Raw genomic sequence first — 26679 nt, 5'->3', positions numbered from 1 at the left:
GTAATGATGATGATATATCACTTTCTATATGGTAGATTTTTTTGGCAGCCTGATTAAATAGTTATTATAAGGACATCTTGGTTAGAAATGAGAATGAGAAAGAGATATATATATAAATGGAAAATATTTATTTATTTTTTAAGATTTTATTTATTTATTTGATAGAGAGCACAAGCAGCAGAGAGGGGCAGAGGGAGAGGGACAAGCAGACTTCCCATTGAGCAAGGAGCCCAATGTGGGGCTTGATCCCAGGACCTAGAGATCATGACCTGAGCTGAAGGCAGATGCTTAACTGACTGAGCCACCCAGGTACCCCTAAATGGAAAATATTTAATGAAGGTCACCAGGGCTTCAACTTCAACATTTTGTGGATGTGTGTGTGGATTTTTACTAAAAGAATGCACAATTCTATCTGTTGTTAAGAGTGTTCCTACTTTGGGCCATCTACCACTGCCACCACCACTATCATCATCATTTAGTTTTTAGAGTTTTTTCATATTTTTTCAAGGTTCTCAAAATAGCCCTGTGAAGTAAGCAGAAATATTTACAATCAAGGAAATTTTGAGAAACTAAATTTCCCAGTAGAAGGAAATGGTTAATTATGCTAAGATGGAAGAGAGGCGACCAAAAAACTCTGAGTGTGATGACGATGCAAAAAAAAAAATGTGGAAAAGTATTTGCAAAATAATGTTAAAGGGAAAAGAATAGAGACTTAAGCCTTTTATCAAGCTGAATAAAATAAGCAAAGAAGCATCACAGCAAAAGGAAAAACACAAATAACCAATAACCATTAAAAGATATTTACCTTTACCAGTTCGTCACCCTAATTGTCAGGGACTTTCTCAGTTTTAGCACTCTAGGTCCAGTATTCTGGGATTTTCCTAAGTCCTATGCAAAACAGGATGGTTGCTTACTCTACTGGTAATCAAATAAATACACATTAAATCCCTGAGATATTGCCTATAATTTTAAATTGTTAAAGATTTTTAAAATAGAATACTCAGTGATGGTGAAGTCTTATTTGTACAGGAACCCCCTGTACACTACTGGTGGCAATGTAAATTGGTTTAAGCTTTCTGGGGGACAGTTTGGCAGCATACAGCAAGAACCATAGAAATGTCCATATCCTTTTGACTTACTAATAGGACTCAAAAATCTAATTTAAGAAAGTAATCAGAAATGCATGCAAAGGGGTGCCTGGGTGACTCAGTTGGTTAAGTGACCAACTCTTGGTTTTGGCTCAGGTTGTGATCCCAGGGTCATGAAATTGAGCCCCACATCAGGCTCCACGGTTAGCGGGGAGTCAGGTTGGGACTCTCTCTCATCCTCTCCCCCTGCCCCTTCCAACGGTGCTCTCTGCTTCTCTAAAATAAATAAATAAATAAATAAATAAATAAATCTTAAAAAAATAAAAGAAGAAATGCATGCAAACTTGAAAATTTGAACTCACCTGTGTAACAGTAAGAGAAAGATTACATTAATTATGGTTCCCTCATTTGATAGAATACCATGCAACTAATAAAATGGTTCTCTAAAATACATAATTTGGGAAAATACTCATTAAATATTGAGTGAAAAATTCATGAATAATAATATTTCTCCCATTCCTTCCCTTCTGTCATGGTCCCTAGGTAGTGTATAAGTTGTCATTGAACAGAACTGAGGTTTTTCTCTTCTTGATTGTTTGCATTATCATTATTATTTGATGTTATTTCTGATATCTCTGTACACATAGGCACAAGAGAACAGCAACTCCTTAAAGAAGAAGACAAAGTTTGTCAGTTTATACACAAAAGAGGGACAGGACAGGCTTGCAGTCCTGATCCCTGGTCGCCATCCTTGTGATTGCCTGGGCCAGAAGCACAAGCTGATCAATAACTGTCTGATCTGTGGGCGGATTGTCTGTGAACAGGAAGGCTCTGGCCCCTGCTTTTTCTGTGGTACTCTGGTAAATTGTTTCTTTTTTATTTTATTTTACTGTCCTTTCGTTGACTACGTAGGGACATTCACATCCCTAGCAATTTCTCTTTTTCTTAGGAAATCTGTTCCCTCCAATGTCCAGTAAACTCTAGTAGCAGGAATTTGATTAGTCAAAAACCCGAGGTTATGTCTTAGTACTGAGGCCTATTAGTGAGAAAAGTGTTGAGTATATACGCTGTTGAGGACTCCCAAGTCTTGTACTATAACATAATCCTCAGGTTATTATAGCTTCTATTTCCAGGGTGCCTCCTTTTCACCTTCATTATCTGAGAGAATGACCTCAAGAGTGTGGCAGTAATAACTGTCTTACGAACACCCTAGTGAGTTGTCTAGAAAACTTACTCTACCAGTTGAGCGGGGTGGCAGAAGCAACGGCATTTGATGTTGGTGAAGACATCCATTTTATATTGCTTTGTTTTTTTCTTCTCTGATGGGTCCTTTAATTATTCAGTACACTCAAAAAATAAGCTGGTAGTGGATGACCAGAAAAATGTAGAGTCTTTCATCAAAAATATTCATAAAACAAAAACAAAAATTCATAAAACGGCAGTAAATATCATCTCATATGGGGCTTTCTCTAGAGAAATGCCCTGTAGCTGCTGGCAGGAACTTTGTGTGCCACTGAGGCAACTTCTAGGCACTTTCAGTGTTTTCCACTAGATGCCTTGCATCCTTCAGTTCAGGATGCAGAGTAATATAAAGCAAATTGACCTTGAAGTCTTGCAGCTTTATAAATTCAGTATGAAGTTGTTTTTAAGTAACTCCTTTTTTGCCTCCCTTCTTATAGTTGCAGTGATTTTATAATAAACAATTTTTTCTTTGCTTAATATACTCATTATTTTATACGTAGGTAATACTCGAAGACAAAGAAATGAAATGTATATAGTATAAAAGTATGAAAGTTAGATTAGTTTTCACTGGTGGCACTGTAATTTGCTTTTTCTGGTTCTTTCTAATAAGACATTTGCTTATAAATTCTTTTGTAAGACTTGGATTTCATGATCAGAACTGGAAGTCTTTCAATGACGGCAAATCTTTGTCCTTTGAAAGTAGGTTAGATTTTTTTTCTTTTTTTTTTTTAAGTACCAAATCATTTAGGGACACCTCCAGTGAGATGTTTTTTCTATGGTTCATAAAAGAAGGGAGAAGTGGAAAGAGACTAGGGCAAACTCATTTGTATATGTCTATTTTTGGTGTGTGTGTTTGGATTAAAAAAAAACACCAACAGTCTCATTTTATTGCCATATTTAATGTGTAATCTGAGTTTACATTTTAGGATATCAAGCAAACAGAATTAATGTAACTTGGATCATGTGTCTTGCTCTTATTACTTCATAGGTATGTACTCATGAAGAACAGGATATTTTACAGCGTGACTCAAACAAGAGCCAGAAACTGCTGAAAAAGCTAATGTCAGGTAGGCAACAATCTTCTGATTGGATCCTCGTGGTGGTGGATAGAATTCGTTGTATCTGTGATTGTTTTTTTTCTTGTATCCTGGTATGCAAGATGCAGTTTATTCACTCATTTATTCTACAGTCATTTATTTTTTTAAAGTTATTAAAACCACCTAACATTGAGCAAATAACTACTACTAATAACATTGGATTATAACCCAAAGAATAAAATTAATGTCCTGAATTAAATGAATAAGTTAATAAATGGGAGAGAAGGGACAGCTCTTTATTATAACAGAATTCCAATTATTACCATGAAAGGAATGAGGGTTGTAGAAAATCACCATTTAGAATATCACAGTAGTAGTAATTGCCACGGGCAGGATCCACTAATGGATGCTCAAATTGTTGGATGAAAAGTTTAAGAGTAGGAGATTTGCAAGATCATGAAAAACCGGGAAAGACTGAGGAATTATCACAGATAAGAGGACACTAAGAAGACATGACAAGTAACTGCAATGTGGGATTCTGAATTGGATCCCAGAACAGGAAAATAATGTTAATGGCAAAAATGTTGGAATCCAAATAAAGACTATAATTTAGTTAATGGTATTGTACTAATGTTAATTTCTTTGGATAATTATACTATGGTTATATAAGATAAGGTATTACCATTAAGGGAAGCTGACTGAAAGTTATACAGAAGTCTACTTTTTTTTTTTTTTTGGCAACTGTTTTCAAGGTCTTTTATAGTTGAAAAACACATGATAAAAATAGTTAAGGACAGGTCACCTGGCTGGCTCATTTGGTGGAGCATGCGACTCTTGATCTCAGGTTGTGAGTTTGAGCCTCATGTTGGGTGTAGAGATTACTTAAATAAAAACTTAAAAAAAAAAGATTTTATTTTTAAAATTTTTAAAGATTTTTATTTATTTACTTATTTATTTTATAGATTTTATTTATTTGAGAGAAAAAGAGCAGGCGTGGATGGGGGGGGTCAGAGGAAGAAGGAGAAGCTAGCTCCCCGCAGAGCAGGGAGCCCCATGCGGAGCTCAATCCCACGACCCTGAGATCATGACCCTAGTGGAAGGCAGATGTTCAACCGACTGAGCTACCCAGGCGCCCAAGATTTTATTTTTAAAATCCCTACACCCAATGTGAGGCTCAAACTGACAACCCTGAGATCAAGAGTAACATGGTCCACTAACTGAGCCAGCCAGGTGCCCCGAAAATAAATTCTTAAAAAAAAATAGTTAAGGATACATATTTTTTTAAGATTTTATTTATTTATTTGAGACAGAAACAGAGATAGTGAGAAGAGAGCATGAGTAGGAAGGAGAGGAAGAAACAGGCTCCTGCTGAGCAGGGAGCCCTATGTGGGGCTCGATCCCAGGACCCTGAGATCATGATCTGAGCTGAAGGCAGACACCCAACTCACTGAGCCAGCCAGGCGCCCCAGTTAAGGATATTTTTAAAAGGAAAAACAGTGTATTCATTATTTCTCACTTGTGCAAATTTTTGTTTCTACTTTAGTTCATAGTTGTTGTTTTTTTAAAAGATTTATTTATTTATTTATTTTAGAGAGAGCTCACACACACAAGTGGGGGGGACAGCGAGAGGGAGAGGGAGAGACAATCCTCAAGCAGATCCCCCACTAAGCAAGGAGCCCTGTGTAGGGAAATATCCCAGGACCCTAAAATTACGACCTGAGCTAAAGTCAAGAGTTGATCACTTAACTGAGCCACCCAGGTGCCCCTATGGTGTTTTGTTGTATTTTTTTTTTTTAATAAAGATTGATTGGTATTGTAAAGTAGTGATCATAGTGTGTATAGAATTTAATGTGTTCCTTTTTTTAATTTGTATTTTATAATTAGTTTTTTTTTTTAAGATTTTATCCATTGATTGAGAGAGAGAGAGAGACAGAGAGAGACAGAGAGAGCACACAAGCAAAGGGAGAGGCAGAGGGAGAGGGATAAGCGGGCTCCCTGCTGAGCCCGCCAGGAGCCTGATGTGAGGCTCTATCCCCAGACCCCGGGCTCATGACCTGAGCCGAAGGCAGATACTTAGCTAACTGAGCCACCCAGGCATCCCAGTTTTTTTAAGTAGTCTCTACACCCTATGTGAGGCTTGAAATCACAACCCTGAGATCAGGAGTTGCATGTTTCACTGACTGAGCCAGCCAGGCACCACAAAGAATATGATTCTTTAGGGGCACCTGAGTGGCTCAGTCTGTTAGGTGTCTAATTCTTAATTCTTGATTTTGGCTCAGGTCATGATCTCATGTTTGTGAGATCAAGCCCTGCAACAGGCTCTGCACTGGACATGGAGCCTGCTTAAGATTCTCTCTCTCACTCTCCCTCTGCCTTTCCGCCCCCCTTAAAAAAAAAAAAAGACTTTTATATTTATTTTTGTTTTTTAAGAATATGATTTTTAAAATTGAAGTAAAATTGACATACAATGTCAGTTACAAATACAATTACAATATTACAATGTAATATTAGTTTCAGGTGTACAACATAGTGATTGATGGCATATGTTATTGGGGTGCTCACCGCAAGTGTAGTTACTACCATCTGTCACCATATGATGCTATTAAAATACCATTGACTAGAGGCGCCTGGGTAGCTTAGTTGGTTTGGTGTGTGCCTTCTGCTTAGGTCATGATCCCAGAGTTCCAGGATCAAGTCCTGTATTGGGCTCCCTGCTCAGAGGGGAATCTGCTTCTTCATCTGCCCCTCACCCCACTTGTGCTCTCTCTCTCTCTGTGTCAAATAAATAGAATCTTAAAAAAAAAAAAAAAGAATTAAAAAATATGCCATTGACTCTATTACCTATGCTATCCCTTTTATCCCATTCCATAACTGGAAGCCGGTACCTCCCACTCCCCTTCATCCCTTTTTGCCCATCTCCCCACCCCCTCCCCTCTGGCAACCACCAGTTTTTCTCTGTATTTATGGGTCTGTTTCTGCTTTTGTTTGTTTGTTTTGTTTTTTAGATTCCACATATAAGTGAAATCATATGGTATTTGTCTTTAATATGATCATTTTTGACACTTAAAATGTATTTGCCATATTACTTTATCAAAACATATCAATCTGTAACAGTATAGTGACTAAAATCTATTGAATTTTGACATTTCAAATATTTTTATCTCTATACTTAAAAACTTTTTATTGAAGGGGCGCCTGGGTAGCTCAGATGGTTGGGCATCTGCCTTCGGCTCGGGTCATGATCTCTGGGTCCTGGGATCAAGCCCCATGTCGGGCTCCTGGCTCAGCAGGAGCCTGCTTCTCCCTCTCCCTCTAATAATATAAATAAATAAATAATATTTTAAAAAATTTTACTGAAGAGGTTGAACATGTCTCCATATCTTTTCAGTTAGGATTTCTTTAAGGTCATCATTATAAGAAGATAGTTCTAAGTGGTTTTCTTATATTCAGAATACAAGAATCTCTCTCAGTCTCTAATCTTAAAAGAGAGTTTTGATAGGACTTTGAACAGGCCTGTAGTTTGAATAAGGAGAAAGGTCAGCCTTCAGTATAGCCTCGTTTTCCTAACACATCTTAGGTCTTGGTTTTATCATAATTTATGGGTCTCTTTTCTGGGATACATAGATTTTTGGTTTGCTGTCACACAGGAGATGACACATGGACCAAGGAATGAATGTGGGTTCATTAGACCTAAGTTTAAATTTTGTTTCCACCTTCTAATTTCTACATGAGTGACTCAGTATGTTTATTATTGTCTCTGAACTTGTTTCTTTTTCTGTATAGATAATATAAACTGTCTTACATAGTTATTGGGAGAACTAGATAATGTAACATATTAAGTGGCTTAGCGTCTAATAAGTTTTCAGTATCCATTTCTGTCCCTTTCCTGCAGTTTCTACGCTTTTTTCTTCCATTATTTAGTTTTTAGTTTTGCTATGTGAAAGTATGTTTAAAGGTCATAGTCAGCCCTATTAAATGAAGCTTTTAATTTATAACACATTTTTATATTGTTTAACAGTTTGGTACCCTTAGTGATCCAAATTTTCATTTGGGAAGAAATAGATCCTATTGTATACTGAGAACCGATTCTGTGTCAAGCCATGCTTGATGCTTGATAAGTAAAGCTTGGCCTGTGTATTTTTTTTCATTGAAGTGAAGACAGTCAGCCATCTGGAGCAGAGGCAGATCTTCTGATACTTTGTTCTTTGCTGCTCAGTGATATAACTAAGTTATATTATACATGCTGACACCATTTGGTTTCCTTATTGAATTTCAGGGACGGAGAATTCTGGAAAAGTGGACATCTCTACCAAGGACCTTCTTCCTCATCAAGAATTGCGAATTAAGTCTGGTCTGGAGAAGGCTATTAAGCATAAAGACAAACTGTTAGAATTTGATAGAACTAGGTATGATGCGGTTAGAATAACAAATGTTAAGCAATAGACAGGTCCACAAATTCTGGCCATTAAAACATTTATTCTGGCACTTGATACCTTTCTAGGGTGAAGTATTACAGATTCACAGCAAAAGAGTTCTGCTACATATGAGGCCTACATCTTGTTTTTGAATTTATATTTGAATAAGATAGGCTCCCACCAAGAGGATCTTACCCTGCAACATGTTTTTGACTTTCGGCAGATGCTAGTATACCCCCAGAAAGTTGATTTGGGTTGACAGAATTCTCCAGATGTTCCACTTGCAACCATTCATTCCTCGGTCAGCATACCTACCCTGTACCGACTGCTGTGCTGGGCTCTGGAGAATCGGGAGAGAGCAGGCAGTGGCATATCATGGGAAGGCATGATTTACCCTTCCTTCCCTTTGACGCGAAATTTGTTTTCTGATTTAATGATCAGTATATTAAAATGTCCCTAAATTGGCTTTTACGCTCCTACACATTCGTCATTTAGTCCATCGACTTCTGTTTAGGAGACAGTTTTATTGATTTGTTAATTCTATTTTTTATTTCTTTCACATTTTTCTTCTTCTAGACAAAATGTGTATTGAGAGCCAGTTAGTGGTAAAAATGTTTAAATAGGTCTTATACGCTTGTTTTTCAAATGGCTGTGTGAGAATCTATGAGGGTCCTTGGAGAACCCTGAAACTTTTACTTATTGTAACAGACCTGGGAGTCTATTCCTGGCATTATAATCCTTCGGTTAGACACGCTTCCTCCTTCCAAACCATTTGCTATAAATCCAATATAACTTTGAAAGCTATTTCTTAAGTAAGCCCATCATAAGGTTTGTAACTCATATTTACTCTTAATCCTTTAAATATCACTTCTGTCCCTACTCAATAAAATTTTATCATTAGAAATAGAATTGGCAATGGAGCACATTTCTTGGTAAATGGAAACCAGGAAAGGGTCTCTCCCTACTGATATTACCCCCTTTTCTCGTGTGTTGCAGGGTACCAGTTTCATTATTTAGGTTAAGATGTAGGATCAGTTTTCTCCTGAGCCCTCTGAAACCTCCCACTCTCAGTCCACTTTAAAACTTGTATAATTCCAGCTGTGTTCTGAAAAATTGAAATCAATATGTGAATCTAATTTCAGTATTTCCCTATGCCTGTGTATAGCACTAATTTTCATTATGCACAAAGTCAGTTGTGACTGGATTCGTGCATTTGGAGTAGTCACTTAACTTCTTTGAGCCCCAGGTTCATCATCTACAGAATGAGAGAGTTGGGTCATCAAAATTCCTTCTGGTTCTCAGTTTCTTTGTCGGTATGGTCTTAGAAATAGGCCTGATTATCATATCTTGGAATTTGACAAGGGTTTTAGTGTTTTAGTGAGGGACTGGAGATAGGTTTGGGGGGCAGGGGGTGGAAACTGGCTTACAGTAGTAGAGTAGTAGGACTTCCTAAGAATAAGCCACAGGACTTAAACAGTCCAGGATAGAACTTGGCTTCTAAGGGAAAGGGCAGAAGTTGGGCCCAGCAAGAATAGACTAGGCCCCAGGAGTAGAGGGACTAGGATATCGAGTAAGCTGCCAGGACATGAACTCAGATGCAGCAAAACCTGGTGGAAGCCCAGTTATGGCTGGACTAGTAAAAAAAAAAAAAAATGGTAGAAGGATAACGGGTTATGATGCTGTGTCTTTTTCTGCCTGAGAGTCAGATTAGTTTTAGGGGCTGAGCTGAGACTGCAGTGGGCATAAGATACATGCAGAAGCTGGGAATCAAGCAGAGCTTGACCTATTTTGGAACTTTTTTGGGCATCTGTATTTGAGGTAATAATCTTCAGGATATCAAGTCCCTGTTTTATCAACAGGTGACCCAATTGACATGTGTTCTGTTTTTTACCTTGTTAGCATTCGAAGAACCCAAGTCATTGATGATGAGTCAGATTACTTTGCCAGTGATTCTAACCAGTGGTTGTCTAAAATTGAGCGGGAGACCCTGCAAAAGCGAGAGGAGGAGCTGAGAGAATTTCGACATATGTCTCGACTCTCTAAGAAAATCACCATTGACTTTGCAGGCAGGAAGATCGTGGAAGATGAAAATCCACTAGCAGAGTATCACAGCAAGTAAGTGGGCAGCACCAGAAAGGGTTTGGGAGGGGGCAGTTTGACTGTAAAGGATTTGCCCCCTGTCACGGATCTGTTATTTTGTTGATTTTATTTTTGATTTTATTTCATCATTTTTTTAAAAGATTTTATTCACTTATCTGAGAGGAGAGAGAGAGAGCATGAGCAGGGGGAGGGATGGAAGGAGAGGGAGAAGCAGACTCCTCTGCGGAGCAGGGAGCCCGACATGGGGCTCAATCCCAGGACCCTGGGATCATAATCTGAGCTGAAGGTAGATGCTTAACTGACTGAGCCACCCAGCCGCCCCTATTTTTGTTGATTTTAAAAATAATATATTCATTTGGAATAGAAATATATAAGAGTAGCTAAGAGAATTTTGAAAATTAACAGTGAGGGAAACTTGTCTTCTGGATAATTGCTATAGTTTGATAAACTTTTTAAAACAATGAGGTACAGTTTGGGCATGGGAGGTCAATGAAATGTAAAGGAATCTAGAAACAAACCTGCATTGTGTGTGCTTGTGTCTACACATGTGTAAATTAGTAATTGAAACTGGTAGCATTTCTCTTTTTTTTTAAAAAAAGATTATTTGAGAGAGAGAGTGCACACAGGTGCACACGAGTAGGGAGAGGGGCAGAGGGAAAGGAAGAGGGAGAGAATTTCAAGCAATCTCCCCGCTGAACACTGAGGCTGACACAGGGCTTGATCCCATGACCCTGAGATCATGACCTGAACCAAAATCAAGAGTTGGACACTTAACCGACTGAGCCACCCAGGGACCCCTGAAACAGATAGCGCTTCTAAATAGTAAGGAAAGGGCTAAATATATGATGGGATGATTGGGCACCAACTTGGAAAAAATCTACATTAGATCTCTACCTCAAGCCATACTGTGATAATAAGTTTGAATGTAGAAGAGATAAGAGGATCAGAAAGAAATAAAGAAATATAGGAGAATATAGGTATAGTCTTGGTGTAATAAAGCTCTTTCTAAGCAAGATACAAACCCTGGAAATAAAAAAGATATTTATTTTATTTTTAAAAATATTTTATTTACTTATTTGATAGAGAGAGAGAGAAAGCATGAGCTCAGGGCAGAGGGAGAGGAAGAAGCAGACTCCCTGAGCAGGGAGCCCAACGTGGGGTTTGATCCTAGGACCCTGAGATCACGACCTGAGCCGAAGACAGCTGCTTAACTGACTGAGCCACCCAGGCACCCCAAGATATTTTTAATAAAGTAAAAAAATAATACCAAAACTGAGCGAATATTGTAAACGTTTTTAAGTCAAAAGAGGACTATCTAAATAAAGACTTCCTGCAAATTAAGAGAAACATACAAAACAATCCAGTAGAAAAATGAGCAAAGGTTAAGGACGATTTACAGGTGAGGAAATACAAATAGCCGATAGACATTTTTTAAAAATGCTCAACTAATTAAAAGGGAAATGCAAATTTTAAAACATAATGTATCATTAAATTGGCTGAAATAAAAAATACATATATATAAAATATTGCATAATATATGAGTGTAAGAAAATGGATATGCTCTTTTACTGTGGATAGGACTATTAAAATGGTACAGCCTAAATGTCAGGAGTGAACCCTAATGTAAAGTATGGATTTTGGGTGATAATGATGTGTCAGTGTATGTTGATTGATTTTAACAAATGTACCACTTAAGTGAGGAATGGTTGATAATGGGGGAAAACTATAGATGTATGGGGGCAAGGAGTATATGAGAAATGTGTGAACCTTTTGTTCAGTTTTGGTATGAACTTAAAACTGCTCTAAAAAATAAAGTTTAGGGGCGCCTGGGTGGCACAGCGGTTAAGCGTCTGCCTTCGGCTCAGGGCGTGATCCCGGCGTTATGGGATCGAGCCCCACATCAGGCTCCTCCACTATGAGCCTGCTTCTTCCTCTCCCACTCCCCCTGCTTGTGTTCCCTCTCTCGCTGGCTGTCTCTGTCTCTGTTGAATAAATAAATAAAATCTTTAAAAAAAAAAATAATAAAGTTTAATGAAAAATTTTTCATCATAGCCAATTTCAAGTTACCAACATGAAGTCACTGAATGCAGAGTTCAGAGAGATGCTGTTGGCTCCAGCATGGCACTGAAAAGAAAGGACAGGATCTCACTCCCCACTTTCTGTTTTGCAAATGGCATGGGTGTCTCTCTCTTCTTTTTTTTTTTATAATAATATTTTTTTATTATATTATGTTAGTCACCATACAGTACATCCCTAGTTTTTGATGTAAAGTTCCATGATTCATTACTTGCGTAAAACACCCAGTGCACCATGCAATACGTGCCCTCCTTAATACCCATCACCGGCCTCTCCCATTCCCCCACCCCCCTCCCCTCTGAAGCCCTCAGTTTGTTTCCCAAAGTCCATAGTCTCTCATGGTTCATTCCCCCTTCTATTTACCCCCCTTTCTTCTTCCCTTTCTTCTACCGATCTTCCTACTTCTTAGTTCCATAAATGAGTGAAACCATAAGATAATTGTCTTTCTCTGTTTGACTTATTTCGCTTAGCATTATCTCCTCCAGTGCCATCCATGTTGTAGCAAATGTTGAGAAATCATTCTCTTTGATGGCTGAGTAATATTCCATTTTATACGTGGACCACATCTTAATCCAGTCATCTGTTGAAGGGCATCTCGGCTCCTTCCATGATTTAGCTATTCTCTCTCTCTTTCTTTCTCTCTCTCCCTCAATCCCTCTTTCTCTTTCTCCACCCCCCCCACCTTCTTTCTCAAACACTCACACAGATACACACAGACACACACACACACACACACACACACACAACTGGATATTGGTAAACATAGTAATGCTTTCCACAAGGTCCAATCCTTGGCCTTCTCTTTCAGATCTGGCAAATCCATCACAGAATTTTCCTAAGCAAAGGTTTTTATCTCCATAAAAGAAATTCTACCACTACAAAATAATTATTTGTTCTCACCTATTACATACTTGATACATAGACAGAAAGAAAAAAATAAGATTATTTTTGGGTGATGGGTTTAGGAATTTTTAATTTTTTCCCCATTTTTATTTTCCAGTTATGAATTGCCTTTATAATAATAAAATTATTTTTATGTTCAATTAAAAATGGTACAGCCTTTTAGAAGTGAAATTGGACAGTGTCTCAAACTGTATCTTAAATTATGCATACTTTTTGACTTGTCAGCTATTACCAGATAGCATGATGCTAGTTTCTTCATCCCTTTCTCAACATTTAAAAAAAAATTTGCCCTTCTGACACATGAAAAATGGTATTTATTTCATCAAAATTTTTATTCACATTTCTTTGCTTTGGTTGTATGCTGGTAATTCTGAACATTCTAAAAATGTGTTGATTAGCTATTTGTATTACTTCTTTTATAGATTCTAGAGTTGTAGATGTACTTCCCATTTGTTATGTCTCAAATCTGTTCCTTCAGATCCCACTGTCTCTCCCCTCCATTTTATTTAGACTCACCTCTTCCCTCAAAAATTCTTGTTTTTCTTTTCTTTTTTTCTTTTTCTTTTCTTTTATCTTCATGCCTGTGTTTCTGCTTTTTCCTTGGTTTGGAAATTTCTCCTCCAGTCTTTGCCTTTGAAATATCTACCTACTTGGTACAACATGTGGGATGATAATAGCAATAATTGTAATAACTGTATCATAGTAGTAGCTACATCCTTCTGTTTTGTTTGTCATCTTCATAGCTGTCTTAAACCTGCCATTTAGATTCAAAGCTTCTTGAAGGCAAGAACCATGTCCTCCACACCTTTCTTCTTAAGTAGGCTCCATGCTGGGCTCAGTGGGGGGCTTGAACTCACCACTCTGAGATTAAGACCCGAGCTGAGATCAAGAGTCCAATGTTTAACTGACTGAGCCACCTAGGCATCCCTCCTTCACACTTTTAAGTTGCCATGCATATCAGAGGTTCCTAACAAATATCTCTTTAACTATATTCAATTAAATTGTATTTAATTGGCCTTTCCTACTGGTAAAAGCTTTTCATTATGTAGTGCCTCACAATTGTCATTATCCACAAACATCTGTCAGGCATCTGCCAGGGACATGGAGTACAGCAGCAAGTAACGTAGAGGTATCAAGTGGAATAAGATACAGTTCCTGCAGGACCTGTGATGTCTTACTAACCAGTAGGATTAGTTCTACAGTTTTCAAATGAATAATCATCACATTCTTTTGTGAGTTTAGAGCCAAAATAAATACCAAACACCATAGGCACAGGATAACAAGGGATGCATTCAGTGACTGTTTAAATAAATAGTAGGTGTTCTAGGACTTCAGAGAAAGGAGTAAGCACTTTTGTGCTGGGCCAGTAGAGGGCCTCATTAGAACTTCTGGGGCTTGAAGCAAGGATAGAATCCAGGTCAGCATGGAGGAGTAGAGAGGACTCCTGAGTGGGCAGAGGAGTAATTGAATGTGTTGAGTAAATAGGCTGCTATCGAATACTCTTCTGTGGGTCAGACTATTTCTAGGCAAGTTTTCTAATCTTGGCATTTTTAGAGATCTTGTTAAACAGACGAATGATTGTAGTATGCCCTACCTATTTTCTGGAACTTTTACTATAACTCATATTCCTTAGGGTTCTTGGAGTGAAGAGAAGGAAGTTGGTGGTGGGTAGTAGGGAAGATCAGCCATGGACCCCTCTGAATTTCACATTTTATCGTTGTTGAAGGATTTTATGTTGTGGTAAGTAAGGATATTCTGAGCATAGAACATTACCAATTATTACGTCCTTTGGTTTGTTATCACAGACTAGATGAGACAATACAGGCAATTGCCAGTGGAACCTTGAACCAACCACTGACCAAATTGGATAGATCTTCTGACGAGCCTTTGGGAGTTCTGGTGAATCCCAACCTGTACCAGTCCCCTCCCCAGGTTAGTGGACCTTTGTTCTAACTGGTAATGAGAAGAGTTTGGGCCCAGATATTTCTCCTTTCAAGTGTGCCTATTTCATAGGCTTTAGATAACAATCAGCTCTTTCAACACACCCACCAACCATATTTTCTGGCCCCAGTTTTTTTTAAATTTTTTGCAGCACTTCTAACAAGTTAACCTGTATTATCTTCCGAGTATTTCCCAAGAGACAGTTTTTTAAAGTAACATATTTAGACAGTAGTCCCATGGTCCTTTTGTTAATGTTCTTTCTCTACCTTTTATAGAATATGGATAGTCCCATGGAATGGTGTTTTACGTTCATTGTTGTCATTCATTTTTCCATCGCATGTTGAGCGTCTACTATGTGCAAGCGTAGTAGTAAGTGATAAACTATATACTGCTTCTATCCTCAAAAAACTCATAGGCTAGTAGGGGAAAAGATTACATAAGCAGCTCTAATACTAATAGAGGTAGAAATAAAGTATGGTGGAAACCCAGAGGAGGGAAACAGTACTTCCAGTCGAGGAGAATTAAAAGAGGCTTTTGTAGGGAAGCTCTATTCGTTAAAAGTAAATATCCAAGAAAATGGATGTTTGGGGATGGTAGGGAAAAAACATTCCAAGCAGAATGAACTCTAGAAATAAAACATGGGTAAATGAAAGTATGGCCTGTATATTTATGGAAAAATGAATTTAGCTGCTTAGATAGTACTTATCAAAGGGATTATCCTGAGAAATGGAGTAAGTTTAGTTAAGTAGAAACAAATCACTAAAGAGTTTAAATATTTAAGAAGTTTTAGCGTTTTTGTTTTCTAAGTAAATGTGAGCCATAGAATGTTCTTATGCAAAGAGATGCAATCAGAGCCGTGCTTTAGGCACCCTAACTGGAGATACTCATTGAGCTCTGTATACATGCCAGGTTCCTTGTCAGGTCCTAGGAAATTAAAAGGTACAAAGGCCCAGCTCCTATCTTCAGGAATTCAGATTTCCTGGGAAGATGTGTTTGGATACAAATAATTTCAATTCCTTAAGATAGATGCAAATACACTGTATGTTAATTATACTTCAATTTAAAAAAAAGATAATTGTAATGATAGACACATGTTGTGCATAGAGTAAGACTTCAGGAAAGAGTTCATAAATGCACTAGAGGAGTCACCAAAGAAATAGTGTTTGAGAGAAGACTTAAAGGATGAATAACAATTTCCGATGAGACAAATCTAGGGAGGGAATTCCAGGTAGAAGGTACAACATATACAAAGGCTCGGCAGCTTAGGAGCATTGTAGATTTGGTAGAACCAGAAGTAACTAAGTATTGTTAAAAGTTAAGATGAAAAAAAAAAAAAGATGGACTAGTAGGTGTATTAGTTTCCTAGGGCAACCATAACGAAGTATCACAATTAGTTGGCTTAAAACAACAGAAATTTATTCTCTCACGGTTCCATAATGCCAAAATCAAAGTGTTGGCGGGGCCACGCACTCCGTCCTAAGGTTCTACAGGAGAATGCATTCTTGCCTCTTCGAGCTCTTGGTGGCCCCAGGCATCCCTTGGTTTGTAGCTGCATCATTCTGATGTCTGCCTCTGTCTTCACATGGCCTTCTTCCCTATATGTTTTTGTCTCTATGTGTTCTTCCCTTTATAAAGGCACCAGTCATTGGATTTGGGGTCCATCCTAGCCTAGCATGACCTCCTCTTAATTTGATTACATCTGCAAAGACTATTTCCAAATAAGGTCACTTTCATAGGTTCTGGGTAGACATAAATTTTAGGGGGGGATACTACTCAACCCATATAGTAGGCAGCATCTTACCATGAAAGCCTTTATGTCTCCTGCTAAGGAGTCTGGTTTTATTTCAAAGTAGGCAAAGAGAAGTCATTAAAGAATTTTAGCAGAAGATTGGCATGACTTCCATGTATAGAGAACAGACTGGAGAGAGGAGTAAGACTAGAAACAAGGAAATTCCTAAGAAGGTTATTGTAGTAGTACAGTGGGGAGATAATAAGGGCCCAGGTTAGTGTTGTAACACTAGCAGGGCAGCAGAGAGTTATGTAAAGGCTAAAAATGTAGATGAAGAGACCAGTTAGTAGGGTCTATAATAATATTATTGAAAGATAAGAGATTAATTTAGGAAAGTGGCTGTGGGAATAGAGAAAAAGGTAATGTAAACTAGAGCTGTAGTAGAGATAAAACAGAGTTTGTGAGCCTCAGAATTGTTCAGACACCAACATGGTTATGAAATCACTTATTTCCCCTGTAAAGGACGAGTCTTTTTCTGGGTACTCGCGGTTAAGGACTTCTATCCCTATGTAGTATTTATTCTGCTTTAGGTTTTGGATAGCTATTTATGTGTTTGTCTTCCACTAGGGTTATAAGTTCCTTGAAAGAAGGAACTGTATCTTTTCTATACTTTATGTGCTTTTCACATAGTCAAGTATTCAATAAATTTTCATTTTTTAAAGATATGATGCAGTTGGTTAAAATCATAAAACTTTATTACAGAAAGATTATTAGAGATTAATTTAGTCCAACCCCCTCATTTTATAGTTGAGAAAACTGAAACTGTTAGATGTTAAATGATTGTTTAGAGTCTCTGAACTACCACTCTAGTTTTTTCCCCTATAAATCACCAAATAAAAAGTTAAGAAAACTAACCCCAAACTTTATCACCTTAATAAAGGCCCTATATATATATATATATATATATATATATATATATATATATATATATATATATATATATATATATTTTGGAGCCTTCAGTCTTCTTGTTCTGGAAGAAACATTAACCTTTGTCATTCTGTGACAGAACTACTGCCAGGATGAATCAATTTGCTCTATCACCTCTATCCTCTAATTTTCTCTTCTCTTTGTGTGATGGGAGCCTTGTTTCAGTAGTTCTCCGTCCTGTCTTTTAAGGGACAAGTTCATTTTGGGATAAGAAAATATGTCATGCCTCCAATAGAACAGCTGCCCTTGATGGTATCTGTGTGGCTCTATCATGATGCCAGCATGTGACACTGCCCCTAAGCACTTGAAAAGTATGTGGACCAGAATGTTGAAGATGAAATGATGTTGGGAAATTGTCCGGAATCCAGTATGGATCATTAATAAGCATAAAGTGGGAATAATTACAGACCTCGTACTTGGTCTACTAGTTGTATTATTGCTAGAATTAGGAAGCTATGTATGAAGATTTCAACATTCTACTTATCTTTTAAAATGGGACTTTGTTATCATACTTGCAACTCCTACTGAATTTATACCTACTACTTTTTTGGCCATGTTTCAGACAAAGATGAGATAAACTTTAAGAAAACTGTGCCCAGTGTGATTTCTTCATTATAAGCATTCATCTCATTTTGTATATCTACCCCAGGTTCTTTCCTTGTCAGACAGAACTGTATATTTGGTTTCTTTTTTTGTGTAGTGGATAGACCAGACAGGTGCAGCCTCACAGAAGAAGGCTTTCCATTCAGCAGGATCAGAAGTAGAATTCAACTCCTATCGGCACCAGCTGCGAATCCAGGACCAAGAATTTCAGGAAGGCTTTGATGGTGGCTGGTGCCTCTCTATGCATCAGCCCTGGGCTTCTCTGCTTGTCAGAGGGATCAAAAGGTAAGGATGGAAATGAGTCTTGGCAGTGGAAGATTTTACAGTGACATAAACTTGATTTAGAACTATGAATTGGGGAGGTGCCTGGGTGGCTCAGTCGCTTAAGCATCCACCTCTTGATTTTGGCTTAGGTCATGATCTCAGGGTTATGAGATCGAGCCCTGAGTTGGGCTCTGTGCTGGGCATGGAGCCTGCTTAAGATTCTCTACCCCCCCCCAACCTCTCTGTTTCTCTCTCTCAAAAAAAAAAAGAAAAAAACTTTTGGATTAGAATTCATTTTCCCCAATCTAGTGATGATTTATAATACTCTTCACATAGAACTTTCAGCAATCTATTCATGTTATTGATTTGGTAGTAGTGCTTTTATTGAGTAGTTTAAAAGAAAAACCGAGGTTAGAAAAATAGAGGCTCCTACTCATAACAAAGAATAGAATACCAGTTTTTCATCTTTGAAGAAAGTCTTTTTTTTTTTTTTTTAAAGATTTTATTTATTTATTCGACAGAGACAGCCAGCGAGAGAGGGAACACAAGCAGGGGGAGTGGGAGAGGAAGAAGCAGGCTCATAGCAGATGAGCCTGATGTGGGGCTCGATCCCATAACGCTGGGATCACGCCCTGAGCTGAAGGCAGACACTTAACCACTGTGCCACCCAGGCGCCCCAGAAGAAAGGCTTTTTTTTTTTTTTCAAGATTTTATTTATTTGTCGAAGATAGCACAATCAGCGGGAGTGGCAGGCAGAGGGAGAAGCAGGCTCCCTGCTGAGCAAGGAGCCAGATGCGGACCGTGACCCAAGTGGAAGGCTGATACTTAACCGACTGAGCCACCCAGGCATCCCTGGAAGAAAGTCTCTTGACAAGACTTGGCTTTGCCTTTGTATTATAGCACTCAGCAGCATTAATGATTTGATCCTATTTGAAATTCAAAGTTTTTATACCTATTTATTAATTTCTTAATACATCAGCCCAGCTCTGGTTTTGTTTTTCTATCATATATCTATCTACTAATCTGAGGAACCATATCAAGAAACTATTTTACCACAAATTCCTTTTCTACAAAAAAGTGCAGGATTTAGTAAAAGTTAAATAGAAGTATTACGAAGTTGAGTCATTGTACCTATTAATGATGGTCAGAACTTACTGTTGTATGGTTTCATGTTTCTTCTCAATTCAATTTTAAAAAGTTTTTTTGGAGTGCGTGGCTGGCTCAGTTGGTAGAGCATGTGACTCTTGGTCCTGGGATTGTAAGTTTGAGCCCACATTAGGTATAGAGATTACTTAAAAATAAATTCTTTAAGGGGCGCCTGGGTGGCTCAGTTGTTAAGCGTCTGCCTTCGGCTCAGGGCGTGATCCCTGCGTTCTGGGATCGAGCCCCACATCAGGCTCCACCGCTGGAAGCCTGCTTCTTCCTCTCCTGCTCCCCCTGCTTGTGTTCTCTCTCTTGCTGGCTGTCTCTCTCTCTCTCTAAGTAAATAAATAAATAAAATCGTTAAAAATAATAATAAAATATTTTAAAAAATTAAAAAATAGTTTTTTCTCTGCTTTTGTAAATATAAATAGAAAATTGGAAAATACAGTAAAACAGCCAGAAAAAGATCATGTATAATCCCACCACTTAGAAACAGCTACTGTTAGGGGCGCCTGGGTGGCTCAGTCAGTTGCGCATCTGCCTTTGGTTCGGGTTGTGATCCCGGGGTCCTGGGATTGAGCCCCATGCCCCCGTGTTGGGCTCTCTGCTCAGCGGGAAGCCTGCTTTTCCATCTCCCTCTGCCTGCTACTTCCCCTGCTTGTGCTCTCTCTCTCTGTCAAATAAATAAATAAAATCTTTAAAAAAAGAAAGAAAGAAAGAAAAAGAAACAGCTACTGTTAGCATTTTAGAGGGTTCACTTATATTTTTTTTCCTGGGCAAATTGTTCTATAGTGAGATAGTAATATATATTGTTTTACTTCTTTCACTTTATCATTTCAACATATTCATTTTTCCAGTTTTATTGAAATGGAATTAGCATATAACATATTAGTTTAAGGTATACAGTATAATGATTTGATATATAAGTATGTATTTTTAGGGGCACCTGGGTGGCTCAGCCATCAAGTGTCTCCCTTCGGCTCAGGTCATGATCCCAGGGTCCTGCTCCCTGCTCAGTGGGAAGCCTGCTTCTCTCACACTCCCCCTGCTCACGTTCCCTCTTTTGCTATCTTTCTCTCTGTCAAAGAAATAAAATCGTAAAAAAAAAAAAGTATATGTTTTTAAATGATCGCCTCAGTAACGTTAGTTAACATCCATTACCTCACATAGTTACAAATTTTTTGTTTGTCATGATAACTTTTTTTAAAAAAGATTTTATTTATTTAAGGGGGTGGGGAGATGGGGAGAGGGAGAAGCAGGACCTTACTGAGCAGGGAGCCTAATAGCTGCCTGGGATCATGACCTGAGCCCAAGGCAGATACGAAACCAACTGAGTCACTCAGGTACTCCTGTCATGAGAACTTTTAAGATCTACTTTCTTAGCAGCTTTTAAATATACAATACAGTATTTTTAAAAATTTAATTAGTTGATTTTATTTATTTGAGAGAGAGAGCATAAGCAGGGGGGAGTGGCGGAGGGAGGGGGAGAAGCAGGCTCCCGCTGAGCAGAGAGCTCCATGTGGGGCTCTATCCCAGGACCTCTGGATGCTTAACCAACTGAGCCACCCAGTCACCCCTATACAATACATATTGTTAACTGTAGCCACCAGCTGTACATTACTTCCCCAGGACTTACTTATCTTATAACTGAAAGTTTTGACTATCTTCACCCATTTACCTCTGGCAACCACCAGTTTATTCTCTGTATCTATGAGTTTGTTTTTTTTCAGATTCTACATATAAGTGAGATCATACAGTATTTATCTTTTTCTGTCTGATTTAGCACAATGCCCTCAAGGTCTATCCATGTTTTAAATTAAATGGCTGAATTTCCTTTATTTTTATGGCTGAATAATGTTCCACTGCGCATATATACCACATTTTCTTTTTTCTTTCTTTTTTCTTTTTTAAAGATTTTACTTATTTATTTGACAGAGAGAGAGACAGCCAGCGAGAGAGGGAACACAAGCTGGGGGAGTGGGAGAGGAAGAAGCAGTCTCCCAGTGGAGCAGAGAGCCCGATGTGGGGCTCGATCCCAGGACCCTGGGATTATGACCTGAGCCGAAGGCAGACGCTTAACAACTGAGCCACCCAGGCGCCCCTATGTTTTCTTTATCCATTCATCCATCAGTGGACATTTGGTTGTTTCCATGTCTTGGCTGTTGTAAATAAGGCTACAGCAAATGTGGGGGTGCAGTTATCTTTTTTTCCCCTTTCTGTTTTGTCTGTTAGAATTTACTATGCCTAGGCAGTGTCCTAACTCATAACAGTAATAATACATTATATTTAAATAGATTTTTACTGTTTTAAAAGTAGTAGCTCTATGAAATAGATTAGGCCAGTATTATTACAGTCTTGCACAAATGAAGACACTTAGGTAAGCAAAGGTAAAGTAGCTTTCTCTGAATTACAAAGCTAATTTGTAGCGGAGATGGAACTAGAGTTCAAGTTTTTTAAGTGTTATTTCCATTCTTACTATGTAAGCTTCAATCACTTTTCTTCTGACAGAAATTTTTTATTGGCACTTAGGATCAGTCATTTCTACTGTGGTGTTTTCATTATTAGCTATGATTTCCCTGCTTCATTAAGGTGCATTACCATTTTTCTCCCCTCTTGAAGGTCAGGCCTTCTCGCTTTGGCTTGTAATTGTTTTATAGTTCGTATGTGTAGTGCCATTAGAACAAATGCACGTGAATCTGCTTCTGCTTCAGGGCAGCTGGGCCCTCAGATACCTGTTTTTCTCATTCAGTTGTCTACAATTTGGTTATCTTCTCCATCTTCCAAAGTAGAAAACTAAACAGCTTGCCTTCTGCTGAGAGAATCAGAATGTTTACATTTCTCTCATCCTATTTTGGATCTGTGTTATTCAGATTTTGTTACTGAAAAGAACAGATGAGACCACAATAACTAATCCCACAGAAATAAAATGGGTGGTTCTGCCATATTTGTGAGACCATTTTCTCAGTAACCCTTCAGGTTATTTAGTGTGGAAAGAGGAAAGCTAATGATTCATTCTTCATTTATTGATCATCTGCTATGTGCCTGGCACTCTTTCAATTCATCTATCTTGGAAAATGAAGAATATGAGAAATTCCCTATTTTCCATTATAAGAATAATGTAATAGGGGTATGTTACCAACGTACTTATTTCATTTGTTTGGAACTAAAAGAGGAACATCCTTTTTTTCTTTTTCTTTTATTTTTTGTTTGAGTACAGTTGACACACAGTGTTACATTAGTTTCAAATGTACAGCTTAGTGATTTGACAAGTTTATACATTACGCTTCGTTCACCACAAGTGTAACTACCACGTGTCCCATTACATTGCTACTACAGTATCATTGTATTCCTTATGCTCTGCTTTTTATTCCCGTGATTTATTCATTCCATAACTGGAATCTCGTACCTCCCTCTCTCCTTCACTCATATTGCCCATTTCCCCCTCCCCTAGGAACATCCTTTGGTAATCCTTGGAGAGTAATTAAATTCTCTTGAATGCATTGTTATTCCACTTAAAGATTCTTTCAAACTAGTCAAGTTGTTTAATTATCTACAAAGAACATAATCCTTTATAGAATACTTAGAAAATATAAATGAATGTGGTTACAATTTAAAGAGTGAAGAAGATAAGTATTTTCATTTACTTAAATTCTATTAAGTAATAATTATAAAAGTACTAGTCTTAGAGATTTGTGTGTTAGTGAGGATTTTTCTGTTAGGTTAGAGACAATTAACAAAGCTTCCAAGAAAAGGTTAGCCTTTGACTCAAAGAAGAGCAAGGATTTCCTTTTTTGTGGAACAACTTACATGCCTTGCAAATGTAAGATTTGGGGGCACTGGGTGGCTCAGTTGGTTAAGCGTCTGCTTTCGGCTCGGGTCATGATCCTAGAGTCCCAGGGTTGAGCACCCCCCCCCCATGTGTCATATGGCTCTCCCTGCTCAGCGGGGAGTCTGCTTCTTCCTCTCCCTCTGCCCCTCCCCCCCCCCCCGCTCATGTTTTCTCTCTCTCTCTTGCTCACTCTCAAATAAATAAATAAAATCTTTAAAAAAAAAAAATGTAGGATTTGGGTGGTAGAAGTCCCAGGGCTAGTGAAAGAGCTACTGAGAGCTACTCTGAGTTACAGAGATCAGGTAAAAAGTAGGACCTGAAAGACTTGAATTGTCTGTGTGTTTTTTTTGTTTAAGATTTTATTAATTCATTTGTCAGAGAGAGAGAGCACGTGCACACAAGCAGGGAGAGTGGCAGGCAGGGGGAGAAGCAGATTCCCCACTGAGCAGGGAGCCCGATGCAGAAATCAATCCCAGGACTCTGGGATCGTGACCTGGGCAGAAGGCAGATGCTTAACCGTCTGAGCCACCCAGGCACCCAAATTGTATTGTTCTGATAATAGGAAAAGCTAGAAAACTCGGTTCCATCACTCCAGTGAAGGGTATTGTATGTTTTTCACACAAATACCCCTCTTTGTGAGATATATTCTATAGGTCTCTTGGTTCAACTGGATGATTTGCTGTATTAAATGAGATCCTCTGGGGGCGCCTGGGTGGCGCAGTCCTTGAGCGTCTGCCTTCGGCTCAGGGCGTGATCCCGGCGTTATGGGATTGAGCCCCACATCAGGCTCCTCCGCTGGGAGCCTGCTTCTTCCTCTCCCACTCCCCCTGCTTGTGTTCCCTCTCTCGCTTGCTGTCTCTCTCTGTCACTTAAATAAATAAATAAATATTAAAAAAAATAAATAAATGAGATCCTGTGGCATACTACAGTTTATATCCTTCCCACTAAATTTGTAATTGTTTTAAGGGTGGAGGGCAGAAGCTGGTACACTCCTCACAGAGGACGACTTTGGATAGCAGCCACAGCCAAAAGACCCTCCCCTCAAGAAGTCTCAGAACTCCAGACTACATATCGTGTTCTTCGTGGGAAAGGTAACAGCCATATACTCTCCTTTCAGTATTACTTGATGGAGAGAAGTCATTGTTGACGTTCCTCTTCTTTCATTTCCTTCTTCCTACGACTTTCTTTTTTCTGGGGGTGGGGTGTGAGAGGACTTTCATCTTTGTGTATGTTTGTTTAGTGGCAGATTATAGACGCTGTTCAAAGCATTAATTCACCAAACAATAAAAATAAAAATAACAGTTCCTAACACCAGAAATCGACCAACTAGTTTTAATTTATTTATTTTTTTTAAGTAGGCTCCACACCAAGCATGGAGCCCAACGTGGGGCTTGAAATGACAACCCTGAGATAAGACCTGAGCTGAGATCAAGAGTCGGACGCTCAACTGACTTGAGCCAGTTTTAATTGCATCCGAGGAAATTTTTCCTTCCCTTCTTTTCTTTTCTTTTTTCTTTCTTTCTTTCTTTCTTTCTTTCTTTCTTTCTTTCTTTCTTTCTTTCTCTTTCTTTCTTTCTTTCTTTCTTTCTTTCTTTCTTTCTTTCTTTCTTTCTTAAATTGTGAGAGCAAAATGACTACTATAGACTCTGGGATTTTTAGATTGGGAAGAACAATCACAGTAAGAATTTTTTTGGGGGAGTGACCTAAATAGACATCTGCTGTGGAATTTGGACAGGTCAGAGTTGGTTGACTTAAGCAGTGTATTTTGGGAATCATCCCAAGCACATCAAGTTTGGATCCAAAAAACCACTTCTGACCCTTAGGTGTCTTGTTTTTCTTCCTCTTAATCTAACTCATACAGTTGTTTTGAAGGTAGAATGAGAGGATAATTACAGAATTACCTTTAAAAGTTTTTAGGACACCAAAGTTTTGGGAATCAAAAGTGCATGTTTCCTTAAAAGCTCATTTTTGTTTTGACTGATATGACTGGCTTGTTTTGAAATTGTCTTTTTTTTTTTTTCCTAACTCCTTATGTTCTGTCACTCTTATATTTTTTTACTACATTTTTTTGTTTTTTCTCTTCACACCTATAGCTTGTTTCCAAAACCCATCACCACCAAATTCAAGGCTAATCCAGTTGAGTATAGGTGGAATTGATTTGTTTGAAGTTGTATCGACCTTGAACTTTGATGGTGTATGGGTAATTTTTTTTTTATAGCTTAGGATGTGGATAGTGGACTAAGCCAGCCACTCACTAAATTTTTTGCTAAAATACAAACATTTGTGCTAAATAAAAACATCATGTTTTTCTGTGTCTACAAATAGATAATAGAGAAAGCGATTTGTTCAGAATTGGAAACAGAGTCGTGAGTTTCAGGTTCACAAAAAAGGAAATTTATATGATCCTTCCGTTATTCTTGATTCAGATGTGGAATTTCCCAACGACTATCCATCAGGTTGTCTTCTGGGCTGTGTGGACCTCATTGACTGCTTGTCCCAGAAGGAGTTTAAGGATCAGGTGAGTAAAGAATAATTCTCTTGGACATGTGCCTGTTTTGCTACCATAGTTGACTTGTAGATCCTTCAACATAGAATGTCATGGAGATAGTAAGGTGTTAGCAACTGAATTTAGACATGCGAGGATAATCTTTTCATAGGGAAATACTGAAGAGAAAAAAGATCAGGGCTGAAGCAGAAAAACTAGTGATGTTTTGGTTTCTGACACATGTACATTTCTGCATGACAAGCTGTTGCCCCCATCAGGCTAATGAGTACAGAGTCCTCATCCTTTCATAAAACCTTGCTGCTTTTTGTAAAGAAACAACTCCATTATCCCTTAAATTATTTCAGTTAGATGGTGGAAATGATAGGATTTATTATTTTGGAACATTTGGTCCAGGCCAGAGAATTCATGATAGGCAAGTATGTTTGAATTCTGATTGCCTGGACTGTGCAGTCAGGGTATGTGTGAGAGAGAGAGAGAGAGAGAGTGTGTGTGTGTGAGCGTGTGTGTGTGTGAGCGTGTGTGAGCATGCGTGTGAGCGTGCATGTGAGTGTGTGTGTGTGTGAGCGTGCGTGTGAGCTTGTGTGTGAGTGCACACACACGTGCATGCACATATGTAGGTATGTATTTTTATTTTGATCTCTGAAGATTGAACTGACGCAACTGGTGTTCATTTTTGAACAGCAGAGGGAGCTGAAGGACTTTAGCTTAATTGGAGAACTCCTGAAATTTAGAGCTTTATATATAACATTTATATATATTATATTTATTTATTATATTTAAGTTCAGACCAGCAGAAATCCAAAAGTTCTTCAA

At 38.3% G+C, this 26679-nt stretch overlaps 1 protein-coding gene across 6 annotated transcripts in view; it reads left to right on the top strand.

The window, feature by feature from the left end:
- Positions 1–26679, top strand: part of TRIP4 (thyroid hormone receptor interactor 4) — a 53883-nt gene that overhangs the window by 5350 nt on the left and 21854 nt on the right. For 5 of the 6 annotated variants that reach the window (XM_045810668.2, XM_045810666.2, XM_045810670.2 and 2 more), the window contains exons 4-11: positions 1736–1948; positions 3319–3397; positions 7644–7773; positions 9682–9897; positions 14667–14793; positions 18222–18409; positions 24327–24451; positions 25787–25878. In XM_045810668.2, coding sequence (XP_045666624.1) covers positions 1736–1948; positions 3319–3397; positions 7644–7773; positions 9682–9897; positions 14667–14793; positions 18222–18409; positions 24327–24451; positions 25787–25878 — 1170 coding nt within the window. The remainder of the gene's footprint in view (positions 1–1735; positions 1949–3318; positions 3398–7643; positions 7774–9681; positions 9898–14666; positions 14794–18221; positions 18410–24326; positions 24452–25786; positions 25879–26679) is intronic. The other variant, XM_087856861.1, reaches the window with a different exon arrangement.

This window comes from Ursus americanus, chromosome 28 (assembly GCF_024610735.1).
Source record: "Ursus americanus isolate L20-20 chromosome 28, mUrsAme1.1.p, whole genome shotgun sequence".
NCBI classification, from domain to species: domain Eukaryota; kingdom Metazoa; phylum Chordata; class Mammalia; order Carnivora; family Ursidae; genus Ursus; species Ursus americanus.
Note: the sequence above shows the minus strand (reverse complement) of the source record. Positions and strands in the feature narration are given on the sequence as shown.